At 29.7% G+C, this 25,936-nt stretch overlaps 2 protein-coding genes across 2 annotated transcripts; both read right to left on the reverse strand.

Moving 5' to 3' along the window:
- Positions 1-1,313: 1,313 nt before the first annotated feature.
- Positions 1,314-6,390, reverse strand: LOC107644281 (protein SAR DEFICIENT 1). Its single transcript, XM_016348115.3, has 7 exons — positions 6,174-6,390; positions 5,973-6,051; positions 5,051-5,660; positions 2,729-2,889; positions 2,391-2,585; positions 2,087-2,186; positions 1,314-1,975 (listed from the first exon to the last, which is right to left on the reverse strand). The coding sequence occupies exons 1-7, from the start codon at positions 6,266-6,268 to the stop codon at positions 1,674-1,676; spliced, it is 1,542 nt and encodes a 513-aa protein (XP_016203601.1). The 5' UTR covers positions 6,269-6,390; the 3' UTR covers positions 1,314-1,673.
- Positions 6,391-19,719: 13,329 nt separating this feature from the next.
- LOC148566087 (glycosyltransferase BC10-like) lies at positions 19,720-24,817 on the reverse strand. The gene is made up of 2 exons (XM_088488359.1): positions 24,078-24,817; positions 19,720-20,601 (listed from the first exon to the last, which is right to left on the reverse strand). The coding sequence occupies exons 1-2, from the start codon at positions 24,681-24,683 to the stop codon at positions 19,960-19,962; spliced, it is 1,248 nt and encodes a 415-aa protein (XP_088344485.1). The 5' UTR covers positions 24,684-24,817; the 3' UTR covers positions 19,720-19,959.
- Between the last annotated feature and the right edge of the window lie 1,119 nt (positions 24,818-25,936).

Below are 25,936 nucleotides of genomic sequence, written 5' to 3' on the forward strand. Positions count from 1 at the left end.
GACTTAGTCTTAAGAAAATTAAATGGCTTCAAACTTTAGTTCTCACTTGTTGAATATTAGTGAAATTTCGTTTAGAAAATTAAATAAGGGTATGAATTGCATATACTTATCACTTTTTGAATTGACGATGGATATTGGAGAGTCAATTTCTAACTTATTATATTAATTACTTTGACTTATTTAAGCTGCATGATTAAAGGACAACCTTTGTAAATGTTCCTTTAGAAGTAAAACGTAATAACTATTCTATTTTAACTATCCAGTATATTAGTTAGTCTAGTTACTCATAGGTCATAACTATACATGGTATACGAGAAGATTAAGATTTTCAAATACAAAGCAATTTATTATCATGAATATATTTAAACAAAAATAATATTTGCCTTCAAAATCAAGTATAATATATTTATGTATAAATACATATATAATTTAACTTATTTTTAGTGTGTATTTTATATTTTTATATATATTTTATATTAATAACTAATTTTAGTAGCTAATTTTGATATACACTTAGTATAGTTGATATTTAAAATATTTTTAATTAAATTGTTGTTTATAATTCTTTTTTCCTATTCATGCTCTGTATTTTTTTATTATTCTTTCAATTCGCATCTTGCGTTATATATATATTAAGAGAAATAATGATTGTACAATATTTTAGATCTTTTAGCTTTTACAGTGGGATGATTGATAAAATGAGAGGTTAATAACGGTTAAATTTATAATTCTCATATGTAAATTTTACTATCTTAAAGTAATTAATTCCTTACTTCAAACAATTAAGCACGTGCAATGTTTCTAGTGTTGCAGAGCTTGGCGACAGAGGAGGTGAAATGCCGGAGCCAAACCCAGGTGGTGGTGCAGCATGGAAGAAAATAGAAAAAAAAGCAGGATGAAACAAATAGTGAAAAAGAGAAAGTTATGTTATGGGAGAAGAGGAAGAAAGAAGAAGAAGAAGAAAAAAAAAAAAAAAAAAAAAAGAGAGAGATACGAGGAGGAGAAAACAACTGAGAATGAAAGTGAGGAGTGAATAAATTAGGGATTTAGGTTTTTTAGGTTAAAGGGTATTTTAGGTTTAAATACAATTTTAAATTGATAATTGTGTTGAATGTTAAGTTTTATTAGTATAAAGTACATATATTAGAAATATTAAATTTCAAATTTATATTTATTTAATAAACCGATTCAATTATGATTAAACTACAATTAAATCATTAAACCTTTAAATTAGTCTCTTGATCGATTCATCAGTAACTGATCTAATTCTTAGACCCTTCACAATGAATTTAACATTACCATACCAATCCATCCAAAAACTAAATCCAGAAAAATCAGACATTAGGGAGTCTGTTACGTTACAATAGATATCATATTCCATGATCAACATTAATGGCATAATAACAGAAGCAACTCTAATTTAACTAATAATAATGGGCATAGCACATAACCCTAATTTGACTCTTCCAATCCTTGCCTCTATTTACAACGCAAAGTCAACTAGTTGACTAAATTGTCATCTTATATTATACTCTATATATTATTGTTGGACACAGTATTTAGGGGCACCCTACCTACAAACATGTGTTACAAAGTGTCTTATACATGATTGTAAGTAGCATGCCTACACATACATATATACTGTACATTGTGTGTAGGAATTTTTGTTACTCCTAAATATGTCTCCTTGGAGCCTCGTCAATGACACAACCTGAAGTGGGTGTTATATCACCGTCCGATTGAGATCCTGATGAAAATCCATAGGGAAATCCATTGGTGAATGATGCTGTGGTGTATCCTGGGTTACTATTATTCAGGGACCACTCCATGGACCCCATTATTAGTGCACTATTATCATTGTTGTTATTACTTGGTACATAGCTGGCAGTAGATTTGTCACCATAATAATCGTTGCTATCATATGTTACCACCGAACCTGGATGATTATTTTGATATTGCTCCATATTTGCATCACCTATTTATTATATAAAATTCAATTAAATAATGGAATTACTATCTTATCTTTAACTAACTTAATTAGCCTGTTCATATTCATTTGTATGAAATTATAATTAATGTTGCATACCTTGGGTTAACAAAGCAATGTTATCATTCAAAACCCCATCAAATTCCTCCAAGTTTTGCCATTTAGCGTATGCTTCTCTCACCAACTTCTCTATATAAGTCTGAAATTATAGACAATATAATAAAAATAATTATTAGAGATAAAATTATTTATATATTTTTTTATTATTTTAAATTTTTAAAAAAGTAATTTCATGTCATGATATCATGACAAAAAAAAATTATGCAAAATTTACAAAAATTATAAAAAAAAATCCTCTAACATAAAAAACGTGTTAAAAATATAACATTCATGTGTTGCTTACCCTATTCAAATTGGTAAGCTCTTTGGTAGGAAATGTGTGGCCATTGACATCAGCTTTAATTAATTGGCAAATTGGATTAAGAAAAAGAGTGAAATGAGGGCCACGGTAGATGTAGATCTTGCTTCCCATTTCACAAGTCTTTGCATGCTTGATTGTCACTTCCCACATTTTATCTGACATCCCAATGCCCAAAATCTACTTCCAAATATCATAAAAGTAAAACAACAAAAATTAAATAATTATTATTTTTGTTTAATTAATATATAATTATTATTTCACATAATAATATAGCCTATTTAAGATTAGGATGTATGGTGCTATATATAATACTCAAGTACCTTTCTTAGCCTATGAGGATCAATAACTGATAGTTTGAGAAAGTCTTGAACAGTTTTGATCCCTTCTGAGCTCAATTTTTTGTGGAAAGCTCCATCTTTTCCAATCTTTTCTAGCCGCCACACTTCGTCATTTAGCATTGGTGGATGATGTTTTTTATACACTTCAAATTAAATATATAAAAACAAAGAAAAAGAAATATGGTATTTAGCACATATATAGTCGCATGAATATTGAATAATTAATAAAGAACAATAATAAATGTTTAGGTGCAACTTTAAAATTTATCAACTTAGCTAGCATTAATAGTCAATGCTATACATAAGATTAAAGAATGTTCTCCCCTTGCTAAAAATGTGAACCCTAAAACAAGTCAATGCAAGAACAATTATTAAATTACCACTAGCTACTTGCTTGGCTTTGTATATTTCATTCATAAATGACAAGTTGGCGAGTAATAGGAGTAGAATTTGCATAAAATACAATATACAGAAACATAAAAGTATTGATAATTAGGTATCTACCTAACTTATTAATTTATCATCATTAAAATGTTTGTTAAAAAAAAGTGGTCAAATATTTTAATATCTAATTTAATTTGATGTATATTTATAAGTGTTTTAGAAGGTATATATATGTACAAATATAATGTTACTCTATACTGGGTCAGAGTTTATATATGTTGCATCAATATCATGTGGGTTATTTTAATTTCACATCATAGGTGGTTGCATTGGTGGGACCTTAGCATCTATGTTCATGATGGACATGGACATGGTTCTTAGCTGTATAAATATATTGACCAACCATCACTTTCCACTTCATAGTTTACAATCACCATAAAAGAATGTACAAACAAAAGAGAAAAGAAAAAGTAAAAAAGATGCATTATATTATGTAATATGATCATTGATGGATCATGGCTATCACACTAGCTTTCTACAAAGGGTGAAAAGGATGCACCCTTGCAACTTGGGCTACTACCAATGCAAGTGTTTAATACTACTGCATAAAGTGTGACAATAATAAATTTGGAATCAAAGATAAGGTTAGATAATCAATTTTTTTTGGTTAATAACAGTTACTCTTTTTAAAATTATGTTATTTATTTTAAATTTTAAATTTTAAAATTAAATCATAAATCTTTATTATTAAATTCTAAATTATAAACTTAAATACTAAAATTAACTAATATTAACTAACTAAAAATTAACTTTTTTATATTTTTCGTAATATAATCCAACACGAGTTAAATTTGTATGTACTCTTTCAAACCAGCAAATTATTAATAGACTTTAATTACTATACCCTAAATTTTATATAACTTCAACTGCATACAGAAAATATGTTGGATTACTAGGCACATGCATGTAACATCAAAATTAATTTACTTTGTATTTTTCTGTTGCATGGAGACAATAGTAATCAATAACTACTACTTTTCTTCCATATTAGTTTTTTTTTTTTTTTTTTTTTGGTGACTCCATATTAGTTTTATTTGAAAAGTCTAAGAATATCTAAATATTTTTAATATTGTGTTATCAATAATCACCAGAACGTTTCTTCGAGTAACAACAAAAGCTATTGACTCGAGAGACTTATATTTTAAGAAAACTAGACTTCCATGTTGATTATTAGTTATCAACAACCTATCTAATATGTCTATTATTTAAACAAAAGCATAGTTGTATTTATCAGCTAATTATTTATACCGATAGTTGTTATATATCAACTACAAATATATATTGAAAAATGAAGTTGAAACAACGGTCAATGCTGATAAAAGATCACATATATCTACATTAATATCTACCATGTGAGATTGAGAGGGACTTATGCACTCATCTATCATTTAATGGAACAATATAATAATAATGATAGTTCTTAAACACCAACTAAATTTGCTATTCTCAGGAAACATAATTTTTTTTTATTATTTATTTTAAACCCCTCAATAAGCTTGCAAATGTATATATGCTTAATTTAGTTATAACGTTTTTCTTTGTTATCCACTTTCAAATTTTTATTATACCGAAAATTTAACTAATTAAATTTAAAATTGTTTCTTAGTATGTTTTTTAATAAAAACATAAAATGAGATCCATAAGTCATTATGATATATAGAATCAAATTTAATCCCTTCAAGTTATAGTTTTTATAATTTTTTTAATAATTAACTTATAATTTTTTTTATATATTATATTATAAAACATATAATCAAGACAGATAGAATTTAATTAGCATTAGAGAAGAAAAATAAAAATGAACGTGGCTAATATTTGTTGATAGTAAAATGATAAATATATGAAGTTGAGAAAACTTACATTCTCCACGGTGATCCTTGACAACAAAAGCTTCAGTAATGCCTTCTCGAATTGCAAGAGCATGGTGGTTAGTCCCCGGAGCCACCCTAACGGCAACCCGGAACTTCCGGCTGCGAATCCAGCTACTATTATCGGTGAACTCAATGTCCCCAGTTGGTGCAATGCCATCCCTCATGGTGAGGTTCAACTCTCCGGCAAGCAAAGGTCTCTTGCCAGTTCTCTCCTTCACTATGCGGCTATTGAATTCTTCACTACTCCAACCACAAGAAGACGAAGAAGATGAAGAAGAGTTGTCATTATCAGAAAGAGGGAAATCGCCGTCGAGGACGAGGAGTTCCAGCTTGATTGGGTGTGGGAGGCTTGTTGGAACCATCTGGCCACTGCTCTTGTCCATCAGAAGTATGCTTATAGGGTTGCCTTCGACGTCGAGGATTCGGCTTCCGGTGAAGATTGGAAGGGATAGCCTCTTGCTGAAGACCAGTTGCAAGGTTGATGATGGTTGATCATCGTCAAATGCTTTGATTCTCAATGATGGTGTCCTTGTTAAGGACCTTGACGACGAAGAACAAGAACACCATTGCCTCATCGCTCTATCAACCTCTTCACTCACCTGGCAATAATAGTTAAGTATCTAGGTTATCAAATTTGCGAGTTAATTAAAAAAAATGTGAAAATTTAGGTGCAGTTAATTGAGGTTGATAATTGATAGTTGAGAGTTATTAGATAAAAATTTAGCCAAATTAAACTAAACGATTCTCAATTATCAATTTTACGTAAAATAATTTTTAAAAAATATATATATATGCACGATTTTGTTTATAATTTTTTGTTCATCTTTTATTTTTAATATTAAAAATAATCGATAATATATAAAAAGACACACAAACAAAATATCATTTTTCGTTTAGTTCAAAACTCTTACCACTCTCTTGAGCACAGGTTCCAAGGCTACTGAAAACAAGTTTTGCAAGTTTTTCATTGTAACAACTTCGGTTATTACCCTGTCAAATAAGATATAGTTAGACAAAAACTAATTAGTAAGTACGAAAATAAATAATAATTATATAACCCTAGGTAGAAATTAGAAAAGAAAAGAAGCTAATTAAGTAGTAATAATACATACGAAGCCAAAGTAGGTCTATTAGATCTAAACCGTTTGTCGTTTGGCTTATCTTGGTCTCGATCATCAGAATCATCCAAAAACCTTTTCGCCGCCATTTTTTCTTTTCCTTTTCTGAAGAGTTTTAGTACCAAAGAGAGGTTTTCAGGAATGAAGGAAGGAATTGAAGGAGCAAGTGCAATTGCAAGAAGAGGGGTAACCGTATGACTTGGCTTTTATACCCAAAGTTATATATATACTATAGTATTATTACATTTCATAAATATAATAAGAATCTAACATATAATATAAGGAAGGTTCTTGGAACGGTGAAGGAAATAATAGCGAAGCGAGTAAATAGAATGATAGATAGATAGAGCAAATGAAAAGAAACAGCGCGCGATGAGTATCATATGATGTAACGACTTTGACGTCAACACCCATCCAAAGTCAACTCCCTCAATATATCAATCAAAAGAAAAGTAATCTCTCTACAAAATTATGTTTTATATTAAAATTTAATGAAAAAAATTAGGGATCAATATTTTTAGTAAAAAAATGAAAAAAAAAATTGAATAATGTTAAATACAAGATAAATGTACGAAAAATATTGGATAAATAATATTTCTCATTTTAAAATGTGTTAAAAATTGGTTGAGGACAAAAAAAAACAATTAAGATCACTCTCAACCAATATAGTAAAAGATTCCCTTCTAATTTCTAAGGATAACTGTATCTAAAAAAGATGTACATATGTAGAATACTTTATTTTTATATTAATATTAATTATGAATAATTTAAATTAATTATTAAATAAATTTATTTTTTAAGATATAACATGCTATGATTTATATAACAAATCTCACTTGATAGGACGGATAAGGTTTTATATTATTATTATTATTATTATTATTATTATTATTATTATTATTATTATTATTATTATTATTATTATTATTATTATTATTGTATATTTGGTCATTCATGGTAAATACTATTACAATTATTATATATATGTATTGCTAATATTGTAAATTTATTTGTACTATTGTATGTATACATTGTTTTTGTGAGATAATACAATTCTTTTAGAACTAATTAAGCAGTATTTTTATGTACCAATGGAGAAATATTTAAGATCATTAAAATTTATTATTTTTTATTATTATTTAATTATTAATATTTAAAAATATAAAATAAATATATTATTAAATTATTAACTTAAAAATTAAATTAATAATTAAATAATAATAAAAATAATAAATTTAGATGATTTTTAATATTTTTTATTGCGATATATAGGGAGAGCTAACTGCCAATGCAAGTAGGACCCAGAAACTCTGGAACTCCTCTACGTATGGAATGGCATAAAAGAACAAAAAGTAGCATTCACCATAAATAAAGCAATTAAATTACAATTCAAGGAAATTAGATTTTCTTAGTGGCAACAATAATGCATGACTATCTAGTTAGCTAGATAACCCAAGCTGATTTCAATTCTCATATTATTTGGTGGGTATGATTTATTATGATATGACAAGGAACAAATTATTGATCTCTCTTACTGTGATATGGAATAAAACATTTCTTTAACTATTTCGTCAGCGTAGTCTGATTCCAAGAATTTCAATAGATAATCACATCTTAATAATATGATATAGTGGTAGCTTTTGTACAATAACTAATTTTCTTTGTTATAGAACTTTGGTCAAACTACATGCATGTTCCTAGGAAGGATCGGATATAGCGTGCCGGAGATTGTGTGTAATCCTCAAATTCACCAGAGTTTTCAAAGAAAAAACAAGAAACTCACTTGTAATTACTTCTTGTATGACTCGTATGGCAACAAAATTAACCAAACAGAAAATGACATTTTCTTCTTCTGTATGTGAAATATCTAAACAATCTTTTTCTTTTTCTTTATTCATAAAATATAAATTTTTTTTTATAAGATTAAATAACTTATCCTTTGATCTATTTAACTAAAATATCTATTAGTAATAATTATAATTATGCATATAAATTAATGATATTTATTTTATTAATAATAATAGTATAAAATTTATATTTATTATTATGTAATCAATTTTATTTTTATTATTATTTAAAACAACTAAATAATTATCGTTAACTGCGGACTTGTATATATAATTATAATGATTATTGAATGGACTAAAGTATATATATGTTATGAACCGTCCTCTTTTAGGGCGCGGGGATTAGATTTTGCAACGGAAGATGCATTTTCTCTCTCAATTTCAGACATTTAGGCCACAATTAGAACGATCAAAGGGATAGTGTGTGGGTGTGTGGCGGATTGAATGGAAATTTGTTTGCAAAATTCGCAAATAGAGGGCAGGTGGACTGAACTGGTAGTGAGAGAAGGATACACATAGATGACAAAGTAAGGAGATGGAACAACGTCAAAATTCCATAAGATGAAAAAGGTGCGATTTTGAACGCAAGGAAAAAGCAGAAAATCATTGAAAATTATTCACCATGTTTCAATCAAAGAGAGAAAAAATGAGTTGGGGTTAACTTTTTAAATTAAAAATTGTCTAATTGCACACTTAAAATCTCATGCTGAACCACTCTAATTCTCCTATTTTACACCGGTTTGGGAACCGCTGCCAAATTATCGCCACAAACCTCTGCGTGTGTTGTAATGTAGGAATATTTGTTTGATTTAAACCATTTTAACTTAATAGCTTAAATAACGTTTAGAAATTTAAAAATTTTTTAATAGTTAATCCGACTTTGTAATGTTTTATTTGGTACCCACTCGCACGAGGACACACGATATACCAAAAGAAAAAGAAAATGAACCACGACTACATATATATCCTACATGCATCAAGATATATATAAAATAATAAAATATTATATAATCATACTCAAATTGCTATGCTATTATTTATTAGTATGGACTAATATTTCATGTAATGTTAAATAAATTAATAAATAATATAGTAATATTCTTTTTTTTTTTTGTCATACACACATATATATCGATCCATTTAGTCACACACACTAAAAGTTTACAAGACAAACAAGTTTATCATTCACTCATATATTGTCTCCACTCTCAACCACCACTACAAAATAAATGATAAATTATGGCGAAAAATTATTAGTAGTTTCTTAAACCACTGCCAATTGATAGAATAGCAGCAGTTCTAGTAATAAACACATGTTTCGTTGAAAACGGATGAAAATAGTGACAGTTTGGTGTCCAACTACCATAAATAACATTTTGGAGGAATTTATTAAAATTTTCGGCAAAAAGATAAACGACACCATTCTTCATATTTTCGTGTGAACACCCTAGGGGAGCAAAGGCGTCAATCACCATCTCTGAGATACCCAACTGCCGTGACTCTTTTCTCCGTCAGTTTCAACCACTACGTCCGTGTCATCGTACTTCCCTATCATTGATCTGCTCCCTCCGCCGTGTAGCTCCCGCGCACGAGAGGAAAGTGGAAGGGGTCGTCCAAGTCTTCTCACTCCGTCGTACACGTCCGTGTTGCCGTCGGCGTCCTTCCCATTCGTTCGTCCTGGTGTCGTCGTCGGCATCCTCCCCCTTGTCCTATTGTGCGCTGCTCGATCGCTCCCTCTCTGTTCTCTCTGGTTCGTTCTTTACCCTTTTCTTTTTGTCTCAATTTAATTTTGTTCCAATTTTTGCTGCTATAAATTTTGCCCTAAATCTGCTAGGGCTGAATTAACTGCATTGGTAGTCCTCATGTGTATAACTAAGCATAGATACAATTGTTGTAAAACTGTACAAAATGAGAATGAATAATAATATTCTCTACTTTACTATGAATAATAATATTCTCTGCTTTACCCTCAATTTACAATTCATCTTTTGACTGTTGAGAATGTACTAGTTCGTGATGAAGTTTTCTTTTGTTCTTTAATTTCATTTCAAATAATTCATAGTTGTTAAAAACCTTTATACTAGATGTCAATAGCTTACTCTGTAGTGTCATTTTTTTAAACTTCATTCATAGGACTTCATAAATTCTCAAGGAAAGAGATTAAATTTTAATGTGAAGTATCATGCCAGATTTGATGGTATCTTTTCTGAGCTATCAATTCTTTTTACGAAAGAAAATCTCAGGCCTGCCTCTGTTTTGGCCGCAGATATTGTTGGGATTGGTGATTTATGGCTTAAATTTGTCATTAAAAAAAGCTATAATTTTGTCAATAAAGGATGTAGAAGATCAAAATTGGTTTAAAGGCTTAGATGAGAAACGGAAGGTAACAATAAATTTTCTGTTTCTTATTAAATCACACTGTGTTATCCTTGACTTGTCGTGCAAAGTTATTCTTTAAAAGGCAAATTTTTTTGTTTTCTGAGCTTATTATAGTATGAAATAATGATTCTGCAATCATAAAGAAACATTTCTGAGTACCTTTATTCCAGAAGTAAATCTCTTAAAAGTATAGTTTTATGTTCCTCTTACAAAATTCCAAGTATATTTATGCAAAAACTGTGAGGGAGAAATGGATCCTAAAGGTGACATATGGGCGGCTCCGTATGGGGCTCCATGGTAATTGCGTACAAGACAAATAAAGTCTTTTAATACACCCGTTAAAACTCTTGCAAGGCATTTATGAGCTTAAATGTTTATAGAGACAAAATGTTTTGAAGGTTCAAGGAGTGTTTTGTTTGAAAAATAAATTAGAGTAGAGATTTGAGAATTTATTCTTTGTTTAAGTGTATTATTTCAGGATATAATCTCTGTATGCAGAGTCATCGTTCATATATTATTTCAAGAACAATGAATGTTCTGTTTGTCGAACACATTGTGCCACGCCGTTCTTTGAGAAATGATTCGAAGTATAATGCCCTTATTGCTGCTTTATATCTAGATATTGAGAAGTACGAGGAAGAGGTATGAGTTGACCTATGTTTGCTATGTATTATGACCATGTGTAAAAAATTGACTAGTGCTACTATATATTGTACTATTGTGTTCTCTGTTTTTTGTTTATTACAACTAAATTATTTTCTTCTATTGGTGTTATCAATTAATTTTTTTTCAATCATACAAAATTATGGTTTTATCTATTTAGTCCTCTTTTATACATGTATCTTAAGTTTAATCAATTATGAAATAAAAAAAATAAGTTATGGTAAAGAAAAAATGGTACAATATATTATAGTCCAACAATTATTTTTTAAAAATTTCATGTGTAGTCCGCCGCATTCTTTTAAAAAGCACCTACTAAAATCGCCGTAATTTTTTTAAAAAACTAGTAAAAAAAATAGCAACAGTTTAAATCAACCAACGTTATATATTATTTTTGTGGTGGTTATGCCAGCAGTTCGTAAAAATCACCACAAAATCAAATAATCACGTCCTAAAAGGCTAAACTACAACAATTATAAAACTGCAGAACTGCTGGTATGTCATTTTACCTGCCACTATTTTTCGATTCTCATGTAATGCACATGATTTTAATTTTCTATACTCCGTAACTGAAGTAGGTATTCAAGGATGATCGATACTGTTACATTAAAGACTTAATATATTGCATTATTGAATGCATAAAGTTGTAAACAAAAGCTATAGTGCATTATATTCTGCTGCAATTTTAATTAGTTGGTATTGGAAATATAATTATTTATGTATATTTTTATATCAATTTAATTTTTTTTAAATATTTTCATGATCGAAAAATTAAAATTTGATTTTTTATTGAATCCCAAAAAAATCCAGTATAAATAAATAAACAAAAAAAATAAACTATCAAAATTTATGCAAACTCAAAAACAAACTTTTAAATAAAAAATATTAAAAATATAACTTTTACGTATTTTTTTTTATCTAACTTAAATTTTGAAAGAAATAGTCAATTGTCATGGTCCAATTATACTTTTAGACAATAACCTGAATGAAGTTTGGTAGATGTTTCCTATTTGCATGTGGCAGTGTGTGTCATCTCTAAATCTATCTCACCATTTCACAAATGAAAACTTTTCTTTTTCATTTTTACAAGATAGTTTTCATATCATCAATTTCTATAAGTGAAAACAATTACATGCTATTATAGAATATTATAGATGAAGTATGGAAATTTTGAGTTCAAATGCCGTATAAAATAAATAACATTTTGATTATTATCATCTACATAAAAAGATTCATGGATTCATTTTAATTCACTAATTAAAATTTTTTAGATGATTTTAATCGAAATTTAGAGTTAAAATAATTTTTAGAAAATCCAAAATCATCTAAAAAAATATATCCTTAATTAATTATTATGTTGATCCTTATAATTTTATCAAATTTTTAATTAAATCTTTATAGTTTTAAAAATTATAATGGAGTTTTTATATTGGATAAAAAAATATTTAAGTATTTCAAATTATTTTTCATTAAAATTATAAAATATTTTTTAGAATATTCGTTTTAGTGTTTGATATAAAATAAATTATGAAATTTTTTAAAAATAAACATTTTAATATTATTAATTTATTGAAAATAACAACTAAAAAATTTAGTTATAACTTTTATCTAATATAAAAATCTAATTATAAATTTTTAAATTATAAAAACTAAATTAATAATTTGATAAAACTATAAAAATTAAGAGAATAATTAAACCAACATTTTAATTCACAAACTAATAAGTGATAAAAAAAAAAAACAAATATCTTGCACTATACCACATTTGGACACATCTCAAACAAATCCACATGGAAGTCACCAAAAAAAAAAAAAAAACAAATCCACATGGCACATGACATGCTGCTGCCGGCCATTAAAGAGGAACAAATTAAAGTTACATTAACAACAGCTGTGCTATGTAATTTAGTTATTCAATTTTATTTGACTAAACAACAAAAATGTTGCAATATAATTCAAATTCAAAAGTCCGTAGTTAGACTTGAGAATAATTATTACGCGGTGTAGATGATATTCACATACACGTCCTTATTATGGTTAACTTTACTGGAAAAATTTCAAGTATTCTAAAAATACTGATATTTCAAACAGTTTTAGTAGTTAATTTAAATTATAAAAAAATGTATAATATATATTATTTAAATTAACGGCTAAAATCATTCAACCGCCGTTGTTATTGAAATAATTAAAAGTTTTCCATTTTATTACTTCGCCTTGAGATTTTTGGTCCCTCAAATTAATAATTAGACTGTGAGAGAGTGAATGAATTTCGTAGAAATAGGAGAAGGATGATAATGCAACAAAGCGTGGCAATAAGGGTATGCAATTAATTAAAGGCACTTTATTGGCATGAGAAACTGAAGTGAAACTTTCAAGCAATTTCTTCGTAACGTTATAGCAGGACTTCAAAGTTCAAATGTTTGTCGCATCTTTCTGGTCTTAGTTTGGTCCACATTACACTACAAAATCTACATTAAAATATGTGCTACTTCTTAGTTTGGACAGGCATATTTATAATTGAAAACTGAATGTCATAAAAAGGTATCAGCATAACACAGAATATTTTGTTCTCTTGCTAGAATACAATAAATCCTCATAATGGAAAAAATCATATAGTAGTATTGTAGTAGTACTTCAATATATTCTAGCGCGCTCCCTCTCTCAGGTGTTTTTTTGCCCGTAACATTTTTTAAATTTTTTTAAATTGTTCTAAATATTTAATTTAATTTATTTATATCTCTAACTTTTAAATAAATTTTAATTTTATTTTTTATTGTTAAATTTTTTACCGTCAACAGATAGTTAATTCTTTTTTATTTTTATTTTTATCTTTTATCAGTTATATATTCAAATTTTTCTGATAACTAAGTTTAACTTAGTTTAAATCTAACAAAAATCAGTTTCATTAGTGAGAACTAGGGCTGGCAATGGGTAGGGTAGAGTAGGGTTTGGACCCTACCCTAACCCTACCCGCGGGTTGAAAATTTTATTGAAATTCTATCCTATCTTATCTGCGGGTTGAGAATCTCTCAACCCTAACCCTATCCGCACCTTAAAATTATAAACCCTACCCTACCCTACCCTACTCGCAGAAATATTAAATTTTTTCAAAGTAAATATAAAATTCAATCATTTCAAATTTTATACATATTAATAACATAAAAAATAAAAAACTAATGCTCTAAATTACTAAATTAACTAACTAGCTTTAGTAGTTGTTCACTTATTGTAAATCATTACATAAGGGAGATTATAGGTTCAACTCTCACTTCTTTCACTATATACCTAATTTTTATAAAATATGTGTTATATATGAGGTGCGGGTAGGGTAGGGTAGGGTATACCCTAAACCCGTACTCTACCCTACCCGCAGGCATACCCAGACCGTACCCTACCTACCCGTAGCGGGTCGGATAGCCTACCCTACCCGAACGGGTTGGACCGGGTTGGGTATCCGTGGGTAGGGTATGAATTGCCAGCCCTAGTGAAAACATGAATACACACTCAAACTCCCACCCACTAACGTGAACGTTCATATCCTTCTTCTTCTTCGCGTTTCTTTTTCTTCTTTGGGTGTTTTCTCCCTATCGTTGTTTTCTCCCCATTGTAATTTATTTATGCAGAATTTATTAGAATAAATAAAACCTAAATTTCTTAACAATAATATATAAATTTTTTAATTTTAACATCGAAATTTTACTGCAAAAACACAAAAATGTCTTCTTTAATGCTACATTTTTCTTTTTCTTCTTTATTCTTTTTCTTTCTTTTTTCTGTTACTCTTATTTATTCTTTTAGAAGCATTGCTTCTCATATTAGACTTGGATGAACATATTTGTAATATATTACAATTTTATTTAGTTAAATGAATGTAGGTTCCTCCTCTTCCTAGTGATTTTGTAGCATTATACATTTTTTCTTCTTCTTTATTTGATTTTTTCTTATTTTTATTCTTGTTAAGAGAGTAAAACAAAAAGAATTATGAGAAGGTAAAATAAGAAGGAAAAGATGAATAAAAAAAGAAGATGATGATAATGAAGGAGGAGGAGGAGGAGGAGGACGAAAAGGAGTTTTGAGTTATCATTAAGTAATTTAGGTGCATTCTGGATTTAAATATGGTGTATTTTGGTTTGTGCTTGTTTTGAATTGAGTTCGTTTGTGTGATGTCATCATTAAGTAATTTCAGTGCATTTTGGATTTAAATAAGGTGTACTTGGTCTATGCCTGTTTTGAACCGAGTTTATTCATGTATCGTCAGTAATTTTAGTGCATTCTGGATTTAATTTTGGTGCATTCTGGATTGAAATAAGGTGCACTTTTAGTCTGAACTTGTTTTGAACTGAGTTTGTTTGTGTGTCGCCATCATTAAAGAATTTTGGTGCATTCTTAATTTGAACTGTTATACATATAAGAAGAAGACGATGATGATGATGATGATGATAATGATGATGGAGTAAAAGAAAGGAGGAGGAGGAGATCAAAGAAATTCAAATGAGAAAAGAGGGAAGAGGAGGAGATGGAGATAGTAACATGATAGTAATGACGACGCCAATAATGAACGAGAAATATGGAGAAAAAGAAGGAGAAGTAGAAGACGACGATGATGACAATAACAATAACTATGATTATAATGACGATGATGTTGAAGATGGAGGAGGAGGAGGAGGATGAGGAGGAGGAGGAGGAGGAAAAATAAGGAGAAGAAGAAATTTAAATGAAAAAAAGGAGGATGAGGAGGAGGAGGAGGTGGTAGTGGTGGTGGTGGTGGTGATGGCAACGACGATAATGAAAGAGAAAGATAAGGAAAAAGAAGGAGAAAAAGAAGAAGAAGCAGTAGCAACATAAAAGGAGAAGAAGAAGAAGATGATGATGCAATAGCAACATAAAATCCTTATAACAGTTTGGTTAGACTTGGTTAGGTATTTTACTTGGTTGCAGAGCTTTTCACATCCTTTCTTTTATCATCATCCTCCTCAATTCTAACTAACCCTTGCATTTATCAAACCCCAATGCAATTTAAACTCCTGCCAATTTAACCCTACGCCCCAAAACTCCACCCAACATCCCATGAGACCACTCCTAAGGACCACCATCCATTATGCCACCTCATCACCTTTTCCAACTTCCCTGCAACCTACTTCTGCTTTACCCTTTTCTTTCGCCACCATTGAGCCACCCCAATCCTTCCAGCGTCTCTACATTGTCCGATCGCATTTGCTTCACCCTGGTCTTAAATTGAGTTTCAACCATATTGAAAAAATTGATAAGAGAATTAGCAGCATCAGATTTATGTTTCAACAAGAAGGTCCATGTGAATCTAGAGTGGTCATCCACAACAATAAGAAAAAATCTCATATTATTATATGTAGGGACACGATAAAGCCCCCAAATGTCATAATGAACCAAACAAAAAATGGTAGAACAAAAGTTATTATTTGATTGAAAGGATAAACACCTAAGTTTAGCTAATGGACACACATCACAATTGGAGTGTTTGAATTTTAAGGGTGTTGAAGACAAAATAGAATACAACCTATTGAAGACTTTTCAGACGTATGACCTAATGTTGCATGCTAAGTAGAGCTACTAATAGAAGAAACTAAATGACAGTTATCAACATCATGAGAGGGAGCATGCATTAAGGATGGTGATTGCAGAACAAACAGATCATCAACTTCATCATCTTCGCCAACCACCTGATTGGAGTTCTTGTCCTGTATCACAAATGATAAGTCAGAAAAATAGACACTACAATTTGACAATTTTAGAAGAGAACTAACCGAAATCAAATTGATTCTAAAGGATGGAATGAATATGACATTAACAAGTGTTAAACAGGGGTTGAGAACAATATTACCAATGGCTAACGCACAAATTTTGGTATGATCAGGTAAAGCAACAAAGTGGTTAGATAATGATTTTGGGTCAACTAGAGAACTAAAGAAGTTGGTGATATGGGTGGTAGAACCTGAATCAATAATCCAGGAACTTAGAATTTCCTTTTGGTTCATGTGACAAGAAGAGAACACTTCACTGCACATATCTCAGGTTCAATGTCTTGAACAGCTTGTTTTGCTTGAAGAAGAGCCATCAATTGGTTGTATTGAGCTATCGTGAGAGAGAAGGTAGAGGTGGGTGATAAATCTTGCACTTCTTGAGCATGATTCACTTGAGCCACATGATGCACTTGAGGCTTGGGAGTCTTGTTTTGTAGATAGCCTGGTGGATAGCCATGAAGACGATAACACTTGTCTCTAGTGTGTCCCATGAGTCCACAATGAGAACAAGTTGGACGATCTTTCTTACCCTTTTGCTTCAAATTTTGATACATATAGAACTTCGGAAATTTCTTGACTGCAAATGCCATGTGTTGGCAAGGTTGAGGAGAAGTGAGTGCCCGTTGTTTCTCTTCTTGCAAGACTAGAGAAAAAAAAAATTCATATGAAGGGAGGGGGTCTGATAACAGGATTTGACTTCTAACGTTTACCAAATTTTCATTGATCCCATGAGGAACAGCATGACATATTCTTGATTGAGGTAGGTTTGAATTGATTTGACACACCACAGGAGCACGAGACCAAAGGCTTGAAGGTATTGAGTTCTTCCCAAAAGATCTTCAACTTTGTGAAGTATTGTGAAACAGAGAGAGCGCCTTGGGTCAGTGACATGAGAGATCATTTTAGCTCAAAGAGGCATTGCTCTGAGAGAAACGAGTCTCCAGGTCCTGCCAAAGGAGAGCGGCTGAACCTGCGTAGATCACGCTCGCAGCAATGTCCTTGGAGATCGAGTTTAGCAATGACGTCGTGACGATGTCGTTGGTGCATTGCCAAGATTCTACAAGCACTAGATGAATAGTTGGATCTGGTTTCTGCAAAGAACCATCAATGAAGCCAATCTTGCATTTGTCACTCAACGCAAGACGCATCGATCTGCACCACGAAGCATAATTGTCTTCTTGGAGCAGCTAAGAAACAAGCACAAGTCCTAGATGATTGCCGAACTGAAGCGAATAAGTCTCGGGAATCGGCAAAGACTGTGCCAAAGAGTTCGAGTTGCCATAAGAAGGATTCGATTCAGAGATGGTGGACATCTTGATCGGAATCGGTGAAGCAAGCAGCTCGAAAAAGAAAGGAAGAAGAAGAAAAATTGAGGCGAGAAAATCGAAATTTTTTTCCAGAAAATCACAATGAGAAAGAAAGTGTAGCAGAATCATGAAGAGAATTTACTCTGATACCAAATTAGAACACGTGAATGCAGAGAGAAAATGGATAATCTCATTCATTAATTAGTTACAGATTGTATGTATATATATACATGTACATAACCCAGAGGAGCTAATTAACTAAGTTATATGAGTGACTGACTGTTGGTTAAGCTACTAACTAATTAACTTAGATGATCCATAATAGCTATTGCATCAGAAATATGCGTCGTCCACCAAGACGCATCGGAATGCTGAGATGTTGACCATGTCACAACGCCGTTGTCGCGACCTCTGCCCATCAGTTGCCGTCATTGTTGCATGCAATTTTGTTTTGCCTCCAACTTTATCTTTGTCACCGGTCTGAGCTTTCACCGTCTGGATATTCTTTTTTAATAAATTTAAATATTTCGTTTTGTTAGGTTTTAGAGATTATTTTCTACGATTATAGATGTTTCTTTTTATTATGTTTAGGACGCTTCTTTTTGTTTAAGCTTTGGGGTGTTTAAGTTCTTTTTCACTTAACAGAAGAGTAATGATCCACAAGTAGAAGAATAGATGCAAGTTTGCCGCCTATTAGATGAGTCAGATGCTTCATCCTGCTATTGATAACTACCACTACTATTCATTGTTGCCACAAACAGAAAGATCCGATGCTAAGTGAAGGACGCAATGCCGAGATAGTTGGTGTCGCGATGTCCGTCGTGAAGACAATGATGGACAGCAGCGATACTAAACGTTGAGCACAAACATTGAAGAGTGATGCTCAGTGAAAGAACACGGCATGCAAGAGGCGTGGCGCATAATCAGAACATAATTAGGGGTAACAGTATTTTGTTAATTTAAATCAGCGTTTTATTTGTTTAAGAATTATTTTCAGAAAAGTGTGTCTAGAAACCTATAAAAATTACACTTATTTCAACAATTTTTATTTATACAATTATTTTTAAAATAGTGAATTTTATGATTGATTACTTTAGTTAAAAGTAGTTCAATATAATTTATCGTGTTTTATATATGAAAAATAAACTATTTTTAAGAGGTATAATTATAAAAATAGATATGAAATGGTTGTTTATGTTATTTAATATTTAATACTTGGAATCAAATTAGTAAAATCATTACAATTCAAAAATAAATAAACTTTTCTTATAATAATATGTTTCAAAGTATTGTTTTCACTTAAATATGTTTTTAAAGTTTTACTCAAGCATAATTACTTTCTGATATGGACTTTTTAGCAAAAAATTTCTTTTTTTTCAATTGTTTCTCTGTAAGTTTGTCAATGCAAGTAGAAACTCCTACTAGTCCTATAAAAAAAATAAAAATAAAAAAGAAACTCCTACTAGTGACTACTAAATAAGATTATTCTTGTTAAAATATACATCATTAAAAAAATATTCTATCTTCTAATTAATCCTACCTAATAATTGGGTCTTTTTGTTAGCTGATCTTTGCACACTATTAATTAAGTATACATGTTTAATATGGTAGAAGTACATAGAAAACTAAGGTGATGAAAATGAATATACATGACTTGACATGCATACACATCAACCAAAGGAAAAAATAGAAGAAAAACAATAGAAAGAAGATTCTTGACAACTACAAATTAATCTTATAAACAAATGAATATGATGTAAAAATCAATATTTAAAAAAAAAAGTAAATAGAATGCAAAAATACAAGAAGATCAATTGAATTGCATTATCTTTGGAGCAAACCTCAACAATCTATCCAAAGCATGAAGGGTGAACTTCCTTGCAAACAAATGACAAACATTGGTGATCTTTCCATTGTACAAACATGTAGTTCCATACCTTAATTTCTCCAAAAAATCAATAGTGACATCAAACCTTATGTACCTTGATGGATGAGGTCCACCCCTTGACCAATCAACCTTTGTTAATGTCCTATTAGAGTTCTTCCTCCAAAATTTGATACTAACCATTGTGGGCAAGTAATGTTCATCACTATAGCATTGAGGCTTGCAAAACTTTTGAAACACCGGGAAGTACTGCCGGTCGGCGACCATGTCGACGGCGAGGGCACGGTCGATTTGGAACCATTGGGAGCCTTTCCTCCATTGGGAAAGCCTAATTTGTGGCCTCATTTTTGGGCTATATCTTCCACGGCCTACATCACTTGGATCATCATAGGCCTCCACAAAGGTTTGAGGTGTGTTGATTAGGTATGTGTATATGGTTGAGAAATTGAAGAGAGGAATGCATGATTCTGAAAGAAGAACAAATCTTTGGTTGGAGAAATCAAGAAGTGCATTTGCTAGTAGGCGTCTCTCTGCCTCTATCATGCTATTTTCACCCCATTTTACCTCCTGCATGCATGTCACCAAACAAATTTACCATCAAACTTTAATTTCAACATTTTCAAATTTTTCTTTTGGAAAAAAATTTTGGGAGACAGCATTCGGCCAATAATTTAACATTAAAAAGAAATATCCAAAATTAAAAATAATAAAAATACCAAAAATTCAAATAAAATGAAACTAATTTAGAATATAAAATTTATAATTTATGGTTTACTAATTTAGAATTCAAAATTTATAATTTATGGTAGCCCAAAGATGACGGTGGATGGTGGCTGATAATGGGTGGATGAAATTAGTAATATTGGAAGAAAAGAGAAGAAGTCAAAAGAGGTAAAAGAATAATTTAAGAAAAGTATAAGTAATTGATTAATTTGATGAAATTAGTTAATTTTTTGTTGGCTTCTTAGTTGGATGCTTTTTATTAAAATGAATAGGCCTAGTTTATTGGTCAAAGTTGTGGAAAAAAAAATCATAACTGGGCTAACAAAAGATACAGATAATGGGTTCAAGCCCAAAAAAGGCTAAATATGTTAAATTGGATTTCTAGTTAAACTTAATAACCCTTGTCCAAAAACAAAACTTAATAACCAAAAAAATATAAAGGCCAATAGTTTTGAACTTCTGATTGGCTGCTAAAGTTCTTTATAAATTACATATTAATGGAAGTCTTGATTGGCTGCTAAAATCATATGAAACACTCTTTAGTTGACATTATTATTGATGCCTATTCTTTATGCTGAATTCTATGAACCTTAGAGCTAACCTTATTTTTGTAGCACTTTTCAATCAATAAATTATCAATGTGCCATACAAATATTGAATGCATGTCCAAAAGTTCTTGTTAATATTAATGCAATACATGCTTTATATTTATTTTTAGGGTAAAATGTATTTTGTCTACGAAGTTTATCAAAAACTTTTAAAATATTTTTAATTTTTTTGTTTTAATTTTATTCAAAAAAATTTTAATTTGTATTAAATATATCTCTAACAGTTAAATTTAAAAAAAATTAAAATTAATTTAATAATTATACATAAAAATTATGCTTGATTTGTTTATGTTGATATCTTTTTTTTTTATAAAATTGCTATTGAATTGGTCTTAAATTTTTTTAAAAATTAGCCGTTACGAATATATTTGATATAAATAAAAAAATTTTGGAATGAAATTAAAATAAAAAATATATTAAACCTTTATTTTTATCTGTGTATTTAGATTCTAAATTGAATGCCATAGATAAAGTATGTGAAGAAAAGAATTATAAAAAGTTTAGGAGGGGCCTGTGTGGGAAAGTGTGCTTTGGAGATGGGGAATAATGGATTTTTCTTAGATCAAAAGGAGTGGAATCAAAGAAAAGGATGGAACAGCTTGCTTTAGCCAATTCCGGAAGCAACCAATAATAATAATAATAATAATAATAATAATAATAATAATAAGGAAAAGTATATTATTTTCACTGTGCCTTGACGGTGCGTTGGTCACAATTGACCATGGACCATAAGTCCAAAACTATTTGCTAAAATTATATTGGAAATTTAGGAATTAAATTTGTTTGTCTTTTTCCAAACTACAGGCTAATTAAAGATGACAAGTAGTTAACTACATATATAAGCTGGGTTTGTGTTCAATAGTTTTAGTAATATGGTCAATATTATTGCTGTTCATTCAAAAAGTAATAACATGCATTATTCTTGGTCTCAAGTCAAAGTCTCATTATACAAGCAAAGCAATCAAGGAGTTCGGATCAGGATCACAATTCACAAGGATAAACCCCAAAGTGGGGCTGCTCTAAACTTTCCATTAATAAAATTAAATTAAAATATAACAAAATGTGGCTCGTTGGTTCAGGTTCATGCAGACAGGTATTTACCAAGTTAGTAGTCAAATATAAAAGAATATATACTATATTATCGTACAAATCAAAATATTTTATATGTGGTTGAAGGATGTGCATACAGATTTTTAAAATTGGAAAGTAAAATATTTATTATATGTATTAATATAAAATTATCAACTATGTTATATATACATAAAAAATCAGTTATTAAATTAATTATTATGACTAATTTGGTCAATATTTTTATAGCAATTTTTAAAACTATTTACATATATATTTAGTTGTATGTTTCTATATTAGTAAAAATGCTCAATTTAATTATTTGTTAGTTAAAAAATTTTATATAAAATATTTTTTAACATTTTTTATACATGAAACTTAAATTTAAAGAAGTATGCAAAAAAGATATTAAGTGGAATATACCAATAATATTATGCATGTGCGTGTGGAACGGCATAGAAGAAATGTGAATATAGGCATATATATACACATTCACACACATGTTACTATAATTAAGCCGAGATTTTAGGTATATATTGTTGGCATTCATTTTGAAGTAAACAATATGCACATGAACTGTTGTAATAAACATTAAATAAGGCTTCTATTAAGGGAAATATCGTGTTTGACATAATCTATATTAAGGACTCGTTGATTGATGTTAAAGTTATTAAATACATTTGGAAGAAACATAAAGAATTTATTGAGATCGAAGTTGTAATTAATTAGTTATAATATATATTAGTTTGGTGGATCTATTTGTATTATGTGAATATGTGGCTGAAACTGAAAGTAACTGATGATGTGACAAAGAATCATAGGAGAGTATCACAACAGAGTTTACAATAGTGAATTATTATAATGTTACTACATATACAATTTTGTATACAATTCTTTTCAATTATATTATTATAACATAATGTTCTATAGACATATTTGACTAACTTTAATAAAAAGGGATTAATTATATTATTAAGGATTCAAATTGATTATTCGTACTGTATGAACCAATAGAATTGAGATAGAAGAATCAATTTTAATCATTTTTCAATTCCATGGAGTTAATACGTGAAATTATAGTTCTAATTTTATACATTATTATCGCAAACCCTAAACATTAGGATGGAGGAGTTGACTTTTGATTCTAATTCTAAACTCGAGTTTTTTGACGCCAAAGGAGTGCTAAAATAAAGTTATCTAAAAAGCATTTGAGGGAGGCGGAAACTGAATTTTTAATATGCTTCTTCAGTTATCACTTTAAATTTTTTTAACATATCATCATTGTCATAATAATAATAATAATAATAACAATAATAATAATAACAACAAATTTTCTCGTTTTTAATATAAATTTCTCTTTTACTTTTTAAATTTAAAATATATTTTTTTAATTTAATTTTAATGTACTATCATTTTATCAATGTAAAATAATTTTACATATATATCTAATTACGTAATATCATATTAATAAAAATAATTATTTTTTATATTTATCGTATGAATGGTTGTTTAAAAAAATGAATGTGACTAAATAATAGTATAAAATATTTTTTGCATCAAAATTAAAACTCATATTAAAAAAAAGTGAAAATAAAAATGAAGTGAAGAAATGGGCACATGCAAATGAAGGAATAATAAACTAACCTTGCTGGGGATTGTTCGGCCATGAAAAACAGAGGTTTGGTTGAATGTTCCATTGAAAGAAGGTAAAGGATGAACATAGATAGAGTAGAATTCTTGATTGATGCCTTTGAAGAATCTTTCCCAAAGAGGAGCCAATGGCAAAGGCCCTTTTGTCAAGAACATGAATGCAACCTTTGGTGTGTAATTGAATGGTGTCTTATGGATTTTGGGAGCAATTGATGCTCTCCACAACAACTCTTCCTCATTCATGTCATGCATGGCCTTTCTTGGTGCCTTCAAGAACTCTCCCAAACCAATTCTTGTTGTGTTATTGACTACCCTTTTGTTATTATTATTGATCACCAATGATGATGAATTCATGGAAAGCTTGTTGGTTGAGATTTGCGGAGGAGGAGGAAGAGAGTGTTGGAGTTGGAAAGTAATGTTTTTGAGGGAGAAATTGAAAGTGGTTTTGAGGGATAAAGTGAGAGTGATTCCAATGAGTAAGCCAAAGCCAAAGACAAGAACATAGGAGAAGAAGTTTAGGAGATAGAGTTGTTGGTGAGAACAAGTATTATTATTCAAATGTTGTTGTTGTTCCTTGTTATTCTTCTTCATCATTGTCATGAGTTGTGTGTTCTTAGATTGGTTTTGGTATTTACAAGTGATGTATGGAAGTAATGGAGTTGTGGTTATTATACATAGAATAGAATGTGAGAGAGAGAACAGAGCATCTATCAAGCCTAACTCATGACTCAAAAGAGAGATACTTTGATTGGTCACACATGACATAACTGACAACTCACAATGCAACACGCCTATCTATATAACAACACCAATAATAATAATAATAATTGACTAAAAAATTATGTACAAGTGTATTTAGAGAAAATATCAATAAAAATCAATTAATAACCATAATTAAGATTTGAAAAAAGAATGTTAGATCACAAATATCAAAATATACAAGGTCTAATTGTTCAAGAGGTGACATCAAAGTTATCTCTTAACAAGAATTTATAGGATCAAAACATCAAATTACGGCACATCTCCTTATTTCAAGTTGGTATTTTCATAGGATAGGGTGTATCAACTTTGATGTTCAAGTAGAAAAAGTCTAGGGGCCAGCAACTTTTGTGTTTTCTGGCCAGCACTTAACCATCAAAACAAAAGTGAATGATCTCCCACCATTAGATGTAATCTCACACCATTAAAAACACTATTGATGGCCAATTGATGGTTACAAAACACCAAAATTGCTGGCCCCTTAGCATTCCTCGTTCAAGTAAGCAATAGTCTAAGAAATATAACAATTATTCGAGACAGATAGTATACTTTGAACATGTGTTACGCCCTTTATTTATAGTGAAAAATACTAAAGAATTAGCAGAATTTATTATTTTTGTCTAATATTTTTAATCATTATAATTCAATTCATTTAATCTAATAATTTAACAACATATTTTGAGGTTGTATTTTTAAATATTAATAAATTTTACTGGCCTTTTAATATTTCTATTTATAATGTTTAAAAAATAAATCTAAAAAGATCTGAATAAATACGTATAAGATATACGCAATATCTTACGTGGATATAATTCATATTACGTTAGTTATTTATAGGCCAAAATGTATTGAAAATGGATGTTTTTTAACCTACCATAATTTTATGACTAGTCTAACCATAGTGCAAGTATAGTACTATTGTGTCAAATTAAGAAATAAAAATTAGCAACTTTTACATTTTTGTTTGAACACAACTATCACAAATAGTTGCAACAAAATTAGCATTTTATTCATATGAACAAAAAATGTTACCTAGAGAGAGGAGAAAACTTTTTTCAAAATAAAAAAATTCTATACAACAATATAAAATAGCG

Source organism: Arachis ipaensis, chromosome B5, assembly GCF_059453495.1.
Source record: "Arachis ipaensis isolate K30076 ecotype BB chromosome B5, ASM5945349v1, whole genome shotgun sequence".
In the NCBI taxonomy this organism is placed as follows: domain Eukaryota; kingdom Viridiplantae; phylum Streptophyta; class Magnoliopsida; order Fabales; family Fabaceae; genus Arachis; species Arachis ipaensis.